The following is a 9191-nucleotide window of genomic DNA, read 5'->3' as shown; positions in this document are numbered from 1 at the left end:
TGGCTCTCTGGGCTCCGATTCCGTTTTTCCCCAGGATGTGGGGATCTGGAGTCCAGATGGATGAGAGAAGGGGAGAGTAACCATGAATTCCCCTTCCTCCCTCTGCTGTCCCACTGAGAGGTGGAGGAGGAGGAAACTGAACAGATCTGCTCCCCACATTCTACCTAGAAATGTGATGTCTGGGAGAGGGGTTGGCGTCCTGAGGACAAGAGGCCAGACCTCCCTACACACCTTTAACCACCTCCCCACCCCCTCAGAAAACTTGAACTTGGGTCACGCCATCGTGCTGCGCACGCACAGAGCTCCTGTCAGAGGCCTGAGAGCTGGGGCCAAGTTCCATATTTTCCGACACACACTGCACTTGGGTGTCTGCTGAACTGGGATTCCTTTTTCCGGGGCTGCACCTCCACCACTTTCCCCACCTCTGCGGTGCCTGTGAGGATGGCCAGTTGCTGGGCCAGAGTCTTGGTGTCAGGGAACAGGACGAAGTTGTAGATCAGCAAGGCCAGGACAGCCCCTGTCAGGGGCCCCACCCAGAAGATCTGAGGCGGCAGAAAAGTGGGGACCCGGCTTGTGAGTTTTGGGAGCCCTGCCTGCTTGCCCAGTGTTGCCTTGGTCGCCCAGGAGCCCTTGAGCTGTCTAGAGGTGGCGAGTTTGCGAAGCAGCAGTGCTGCCCCTCCCCCAGAGTCCCTGCGGGTGAGGGGGTCTTGCCTCCTACCGGGCGGGGCGGCACTGTCTCCTCACCACTCCTCCCTGCCTTCCTCCCCCCTCTCACCTCCCCTGTTCCAGTCAGGAGCCCTGGCTGGTGCTGTTCCTGTCTTTGTGGGCGTGTGTGTTTATTTGTTTGTCTTTTTCTTTATCCAGTTTGGAAATTGGCCCAGCTGGAGAAAGTGAATAAGGAAACAGCCAGGACTTGAGGCCTGGGGCTGTGGCTCCTGCCCTGGCCTGTTTCTCGCCCCTGATACCTGGGCTATTGGAGCTGCAGAAAGAGGAAGTAGGGCCAGGACGCCTGCCCTGGTCTTCTGAGTTTGGGGAAACCTACACTGGGGGTCAAGATGGTCTGCAGCAGGGAGACCTGTGTGCCTGCTGCTGCTGAAAGCCACAGTCCCTACAGCCCTACTCGGGCCCCCTCCCCTCCCGTGGCTGCAAGCAGAGGGTCTCACCCAGTGGACTTCAAACTTCCCAAGGAGCAGGCTGGGTTCATGGAACGGCCAGTGAAGTAGATCTGGGGAGTGGAGGGATGGTGGGTTCGGGGTGTGAAGAGGCTTAAGGCCTGGGTGGGGATAGTCCCCACCGTCTTGGCTCAGAGCCCCAGTTCCAGCCTCGGCCTCTGCAGCACCATGTCCTGGGCCTGGAGCGCGGGGCATAGCCTCGGCCCCAAGGCATGAGGGCCTCCGGGAGGGACATTTCCTGGCCTTCGGGGCCCCTGCAGCCCCTCCAGGGAGGGGGCTGTGTGTGCACATAGATGGTGTCCCTTTGCCCCTTACTCCAATGAGGTGGCCCAATGCCACAGAGACCCCAATCATGGTGGCCGGGGAGCTGGAGGTGGACGCCAGGACACAGAGCACCATCTGCAGGGTCAGAACCAGCTCCACTGCCACCGCCTGGCCAGTTGAGACGCTGCTGCGGGTCTGAGAGAGAGGGCTACACTGGGGTCCCCGGCTTTCTGCCAGAGGGTGGTGACCCGGCCCCCACCCCCACCTCATTCCTTGCCGTAAGTGGGGACACCTCACAATGCTGGTCCCAGGACTTGAGGACTGTGCAGTGGGTTCAGGTCAGCCCGGGACACTTAATCCTGGCCAAAGTAGGGTCCCCCCCAACGGTTGGTTGGGGCCAGTGATTTGGGGGGTGGCAGAGGCTCAAAACTGGTAGGAAAAGGGAGGTGCAGAGAAGCAGAAGTGAGTGTTTACAAGGTGCCTGGGGCGAGACCTGGGTGGGAGTGGAAGGAAGAGATGTGGGGGAGTAGGTGGAACACAGCTGACCAGGGGACTCTGGTGGCGGTGAAACAGGCCTGAGAGTTCCTGGGCAGGGGGAGGACACGGGGGCCTTGAGGAGGAAGATGCAGGGTCCCTGCCACCACCCCCAGCCCCACCCTCCCTGGTCCTCCTCCAACCCTTGCCCCTTAGTGTGGCCTGCCCCATCTGTTCTGTGGACCACAGCCCCATGCCTGCCCCACCTGCACTAAACCCACACACAGTCCGATTCCCCTGGGCCCGGGCCCAGCACGGAGCAGGTGTGAAGCACGTGCCGAGAGGGCACCCTCTGCCCCTCTCCCGCAGCATGGTGGCCTGCCACAATTACACAATTATACCTGTTTCAGACACTTCCCCTGGCCCCGCCAGGAGCCTCTCCCTGTACCTACCTCATTGACCCCAAGGGTCTCTCGGATGTCCCCTGGTGTGACCCTGTAAAGCAGAGCAGCCCCCACAATGGCCCCTACCAGCTGGGCAGCCACATAGGCCACAGCACGGGGCAGAGAGATTTGGGAGCCCACAAGGTAAGCCCGCGTCACCGCAGGGTTGACATGGGCCCTGCTGGACTTCCAGGTGACCTGCGTGACCAGGTTGAAGGTGATGGCGATCTGCAGCACAGAGGGAAATGCCAGCGACCAGGGCAGAGCGGACGGAACCCACACCAAAGAACACATACGGCCCGGTGGCCAGGAACGCGGCAACAGCGCCTTGCTGATGGCCGTCCAGAGCAGGGGCCCCAGCACCTGACTCCACTGCGTCTAGGTCCCCGTGTCTTGGCTGCCTCCTCCTCTGCTCCCAGGGCCTCTGCCCCGCCCCCCACCTCTGGTGTCCAGGCCCCGGCCTGCTCCGGCCAGGCCCCGGCCTGCTCCGGCTGTCCCACTGTGGACAGGCTTTGCTGGCTCCCACCTGCAGCCCCTCCGCTGCACTGCTGCCCCAGGACCGCGCTGGGCGGGCTGGCGGGGTTTGTGTGTCTGGGTGAGAGGAAAGTTTGGAGGTGGCACGAGGGGTGGCGCTTGCCTGCTCCACCCTGAGCTCACCCGACAGCTGGGGGAGGGGCCGTCTCGGGGCCCTGAACTGGAACCTCCCGGGAGGTCCGTGAGCTGGGCAGGCTCCACTGTGTTGAAGGCCCAGCCCCAGGGCACGGAGTCCCAGGGGTCCCGGGGTCCCAGGGGTCCCGCGTCCCCGATGTCAGCTTAGATGGTGCAAGCTCGCTCAGGCACCCAAGTCCAAGGCCTGCTTCAGAGGGTCCGGCGCATTCTGGCGACACAAGGGGTAAGATAAGGGGGGGTGTCCTGATCTCCTGGCCCCTCTGCCTACGGGCTCTGCCCCCAGATGGCCTCACACTGTCCGCACCCCGTAACCCCAGGTGGGAAACGAAGCTCCCTCCTCCACTTCCCCTGAAACCCCACTCCTGGGAAGCGATGTGAATAGAGTTACTAAGGACGTGGGCCTGTGGGGGCGCAGAGGGGGCAGAGGGAAGGAGGGCGTACTCCACAGCCGACCAGGACATGCGACAGTGGGACCTCTGCCGTGCCCCCGCTTCTGTCTGCTTCCCTCACTCTCCCCCTCGGCCCCAGCCCCTTCCCCACACTCTCTGCTCTCCTCCTCAGGGGCCAGAACAGCCCCTCACGCGTCTCACACAGGGCGTTTCACGCAGGGCAGCCCAGCCGTCGTATTGCTGCCCTAGGCTCAGCCCTTCTCCCCCAGCAGCACATGAAGGCATTTACACAAGCAAAGGTGTTCTCCCCTGAGAAGAATCTGCTGAGCGGTTAAAATAATATGGTCTTCACCTCTTAACCACATCCGTGTGCCAGGACCTCACCCCTGGCCATATCTACCTGCCTGGGGGATGTCCCCTGGTTGTCTTCGGGCCCCTCAAGTGTAACCTTGTCTCAAAACGAGGTCTTCCCCCCCTCCCAGCCCCCAAACGCACTCCTGTTTCCGCCAGCTCAGCTGGAGGCACCTGGGAAGCATCTTTGACCCTCCTCCCCCTCCTGCCCCATCCACTAAAGGCATCAAGTCCTGCTGGTTCTCAGTCATAAATATTTCTTGACTTTGCTCTCTTTTTGCCACCCCTGCTGCCCTGCAGCCTTTAACCATTCTCTCTCTCTCTCTGCTCCCTTGCTCTGTTCCAATCAATTATCCACACTGCAGCCCCAGTGATCTTTCTAAAATGCAAATCTGATCCTGTTGCTTCTCTGCTAAAATCCCTTCAAAGCCTCTGTCCCCTGCGTGAGCTCCGTGCAGCCTCCAAGGCCCTCTGGGGTCTGCTCCTCCACCTCACCTCTCCCCACGCCTTGCCTTGCTCTTTACCCTGTGGCCTCACCAAACGGCCAGTGGTTCCGACACACTCCAAGCTGGTCTCTCCTTTGAGGATGCTCTCTTCTCCTTGGAGAGCCCTTCCCCTTTCCTTTGCTTGAGTAACTCCCTAACCCACCCCTGAGTCTCAGCTTCAACGTCCTCTCCTCCTTTCCTGGGTGAGGCCTTCCCCGTGCCCACCCCCAGACCTGGGCATTTTTGACCCCTGCAGTCATCCTAGGGTATTGACCCGGTGCCAGTGTGTCTCCCCAGTGGCCCGGCGAGCCTCTGAGAGGGCAGGAGACAAGTTCTGCTCATCCCCACACGTAGTGTCTTGCACAGAGATTAGTCATAGTAGGTGCTCGATAAGTAACTGTCGAACAAACAAGTGAATAAAAGTTTCTTGAGCTCCTGGAGGCAGGTGACTTTCATCTCTGCTTTCCTTCAGCTGGCTATTCTTAAGGCCTTCTATCACCCTCACCCAGAACCGGGCCCTCTGGAATCTTCCACTGAACGCCCCAGCTCTGAGCATGGGCTCTGCCTCCCCCCCCCCCCCCAGCTTCCCCCATCTCAGCCAGAGTGAAATCCCTCCTCCATTCCCTTTCTCCTCTCCTGGCCATCCCGGCTTCACCCTCCCTTCTCCAGCCCGACGCCCTGGCATCGCACCTCCGCGCCCCGCTGTCCTGGCTCCCTCTCCTCTCTAACTCCCCCCTACACCTGCATCTCCCCATTCTCACTCTCCTCACACCCCTCTGCCTGCCATCTGCGCTGCTGAGCGCTGCTGGAGGCCCTTGCCAGCTGCGACCAGCCCACAGCCCATGGCCTCAGCAGGGGTCGCAGCTCATCAGCAGTCCTCACGCCCTCACCAGGCGGCTCTCTCCCTGTTCTCCCAGGGCCTACTTCAAACCTTCCCCACTCTCTTCAAGTACCCGACTCTCTCTGGCTTTCTGCCGACTTGCCTCCTGTCTCACCCGGAAAGCCAAGCTAGCAGGCAGTACTTCTTCCCACCCTTCCTCCCCAGCCACGAACTCCCCAGAGGCCGCCGGTGCCTTAACCAGCTTCCCTGCACTCCCAAGGAAGAGGCAGCCCTTCTCTTGTGTTGAGTCAGGGGTCCCTCCCGGTGCTCTTGGCCATTCCCAGGCTCATCTGTGGTTTGCCCTTCTCCCTCTCCTGGCTTCTTTATAACATGCCTGGTAATCTCAGAATAGTGGAGAGACCATGAATTTGGAATGCCTTTCGTCTTTGTCTCTTTTTTTAAGACTTTGTTCAAACCCAATTCCTCCGTGAAGCCTGCCCTGATTTTCCTTTCCAGCAGAACCAGGGCAAGCTGCATGGAGAAGCTGGGCTTGAGCAAAGCCAGTGGCGACTTCTGGCTTCAGCTTCCTCCTGCCTCCACTGTTCCAGTGCAGACTCGTGTGCTTTCCTGGCTTAGAGGATTCTGTCAATAAACTCTGAAGCAATGAAGGAATGGCCAGCGTGGGTGACACTTCTCCCTGCCCCGGTGGGTTTTCTGCCTAGGGGCTGTTCCAAGGAACCACAAGGGCATCTCTCTTCTTCCCTCCCCTTGGACAGAGCCACCGAGGAGTGGGGACAGGCACTCACCAGTCCCTGCAGCTCACCGAGCCCCAGGTTCTTTGCCTGTATACCAGGCACCAAACAATATGAAGGCCTATCTGTTGAGACCTTTGATAAGACAATACAAGTGAAAGCATTTGAACATTGCCGTGTACACTGTACCCTGACCAGCGCTTAACTTCTGTGACTTCAGTTCCCCCTTATAAAATGGAGATTAAAATTCCCACCTCTCCATGTGTCGTTAGGAGTAAAGGTGCTAATACCTAGGAGGATGTCTCTGAGTCAGAAAATGTTGGTCATTAAAATTGCCACTTGTGTCCCCTCTCCAATGAGACAGCTATGAAGACCGGTCCAATGAGGACCAGGCTGGGGTGGGAAGGGTCCAGGACAAGTAGCACCTGTGGCCCCTACTCTGGCCACTGGAGGCTCAGAGCATTAGGCGTGGTAGCAGCTCTTGTTTCCAGCTGGCCTAGAGCAGGGACTCCTGGGGCCTTGCCTGGCCTGGGACAAGGTTCGTCCACCACCACCACCCTGAGGCCAGCCAGGCATTGGCCAGGGCTTCTTCCAGTTCCAACCAGCACCTTACCAGGTCCAGCCAGTTTTGAGCTCGTGTGTCACGCTTTGAGGTCATTCATGTTCACAGGACTTTTGTAAAGGCCCTACACCTGGCTGCCTACAGCAGCCTGTCAGGCAGCTGTGGGCTCTTAACCTCCCAGAGGCCTGTCTCTGGGCCCCTGGGCTGCTGAGGTGGGCGCCTCTGTGGGAAGGTGTGTACGTTTGCACGCACGTGCACGTACTTGCCTGCTTGCCCAAGGAGCAAAGTGAGCTCTGACTGAGGACTGGGGGCTTGGGGGAGAGGAGGGGGGGGCGGAGAACGAGAAAGGTATGGGGAGAGAAGAGGGACATTAAAAACATGACAGGAAGGGAAGAATTCAAGGTAGCTTCCCTCGAATTATCTCACCGATCCCCACAAACTGTGACAGGTGAGCAGTGTGACCTCATCCGAACCGGATAGGGAAGGAACTGAGTCAGGGAGGGGCTGAGAGAGCTGACCCTCCAGCGACCCCTCCTGGCCATCCATGTAGACAGCCGGCCTTCTGTCCATTCTCTGTCTTACTCCCAGTCCTCCCGCATCTCTCTACCCTGTCACCATGTCCATCTTCCTATGGGGTGAAAACCGGTAGCTCCTGGGCAGAGGGGCGGGGAGGAGGACGAAGCTTCCTAGAGGAGAATCAAGGCTCTCCTTCCTGGGTCCCATCTCAAGGTGGAGCAGAGGGCAAGCGGGGTGCCTGGGCACGTGTGCTTGGCTGTGACACACACGCACCTCTCCGAGAACACATGGAACACAGGCCCCCGGCAGTCCTGTGAGAGAGAATGGGCGGGGGGGGGGGGGGGCGGGGAGTTGATGTGGCTGCCACAGGCGCGGAGCGAGCAGCCCATGCGGAGAAGACGCAGCCCCTAGCTGCAACGCACGGGTCAGTGTGGTTGCGAGAGGCTGGAGTGCGTGCTCCTGTGTGCACGGGTTGCGGAGGGGGGGCGGGTCTCGGTGAGCCGGGACCTAGCCGCGCCCAGAGGGTCAGCCACCAGGGAGCACAGCGCCCTCTGATGGCCACACCGCCGCAACGTGTCCGTCCAAAGCCCTAGTTGGACCCTGGCCCTCTCGGCGGGCCAGGAACTTCCTCGAACTGGGCGCCCACCCACCCCTAATGGTCTGTCCTCCACGGGCTCACCTGTCAGAGAAAGGAATGCAAGTTGCTAGGCTGAGGGGAGAGGCCGGCCTCCTAGTCATGGCTGTGCCTGCACCTGAGTCTTGTGGAGACTGAGTGGGAAAGGGATCTCCTCTCTTCGGCACCCAGTCTCGGATAGTGGGGTGAGGGTGAACTGAGAGTAGCTGCTTCCTGCTGGCCCAGAGGACCCAGGCCTGAGAGATTCCCCGTGTCCTCCACCCCCACACCCCATCGGGCTCGAGCCCAGATCCAAGATTCTTGCGGAGAAACGCAGCAGTTTGTATTCGGTGGACCAGGTCTCCCCCTGCTGGTCCGAGCTGGCACTTGCGGGTGGGGGACGGCTTCTTCATGCCTATACTGCCTTTTGGTGTTAACTGCACGCTGATGGAGGCGGGCAGGGTAGTGCAGCGCAGGGAGATGGCAGCACCCATTCACAGATACTAGACTCAAGTGTGGAGGAGGGCTGCGAACTCTGCCGCCCTCACCGCCAGCCCCTGGGACCGATCCTTGCCAGCAGATTGTACAGACTCTCCCACCTCTTCTCCATCTCCTGACCGCCTCCCCGCCCCGCCCCCGCCCTCTGCGGCCTTTCCTCTTCTGGGGAGAACCTAAGACTTCGGGGAGGTTCCCCGAAACCTAAAAAACCTGGAGCTAAGGCTCAAGCGCTCTAGGGAGAGCAGAGGCCCCGAGCTAGGGTGTGGCCAGGGTCCCAGATGTGCACAGGCTGGTTTCTTTTCTTTTCTTTTTTTTAAAAAGTATTTTAAATATTTTATTTATTCATTTTCACAAAGGGGAAGGGAGGTAGAAAAAGAAGAAAACATTAATCAGTTGACTCTCGCACGCCCCCTCCTGGGGACCTGGCCCACAACCCAGGCATGTGCCCTGACTGGGAATGCAACCCGCGACCTTTGAGTTCCTGGGCGGGCGCTCCATCCCCTGAGCCACGCCAGCCCGGGAGCGGGCTTCTTTTCACACCTGTTTATTGAGCACTCACTCTGAAGTGCCTGGCCCTGTTTGCACAAGGGTTTTATTTCAATCCATTGTCTCACATTCATCCTCACAACCGCCCACGAGTACAAGTAGTCCCATTTTTCGGATGAGGTAATTAAAACACGGAGCTTATGTTACCCGAAGTTGCACATAAGACTTGGCCCCCAAGCCAGCCCCTTCACTATGACACAGGGCTGCGTACTGAGCTTCTCCTCTGCGTTCCCCCCATTTCCCCACAGAGAGCAGGAATCGCTCTCCCTCAGCTCATCTGATCACCACAACAACCCTGTGAGGGAAGCAGTTTTCACCCTCATTTGCTAGCTCATGAGATGGAGGTTTGGTGAGTTAAGGAGGTTTCCTAAGGAGTGTCAGTGGCCAGGGGACAAGAACCAGTGAGGGCAGAGTCTCGGGCCCAGAGGGGAGGACAGTGGGGATGCTGCCCTGCAAGGCAGACAAGAGACCAGAAAAGTGCTGGGCCACGTGCAGCTTCTGGGGGTGGGGGTGGGGTGCGGACAGGGGGGCTGCTGCTGTCGCTGGGCACAGCTCCCAACACGGCCCCTTTTTGGCACACGGAGCTGCAGAGAGGGGAGTCCGGGGCTGTGCCTCCTCCCTGATGACAGACCTGCTG

The 9191-nt window shown here is 59.6% G+C and overlaps 1 protein-coding gene across 1 annotated transcript; it reads right to left on the bottom strand.

Annotated features, from left to right (window-relative positions):
* Positions 1-308: 308 nt before the first annotated feature.
* Positions 309-8004, bottom strand: LOC119041565 (aquaporin-6). Its single transcript, XM_053661433.1, is given in 10 exon segments — positions 309-542; positions 1164-1192; positions 1195-1225; positions 1488-1631; positions 2363-2620; positions 2622-2674; positions 2677-2725; positions 2794-2944; positions 7171-7208; positions 7801-8004. Coding segments are annotated over 10 exon segments (1191 nt in total).
* Positions 8005-9191: the final 1187 nt, after the last annotated feature.

The sequence above is a fragment of the Artibeus jamaicensis genome, unplaced genomic scaffold, assembly GCF_021234435.1.
Source record: "Artibeus jamaicensis isolate MK-2021 breed Jamaican fruit bat unplaced genomic scaffold, CSHL_Jam_final contig_233, whole genome shotgun sequence".
NCBI classification, from domain to species: Eukaryota; Metazoa; Chordata; class Mammalia; order Chiroptera; family Phyllostomidae; genus Artibeus; species Artibeus jamaicensis.
Note: the sequence above shows the minus strand (reverse complement) of the source record. Positions and strands in the feature narration are given on the sequence as shown.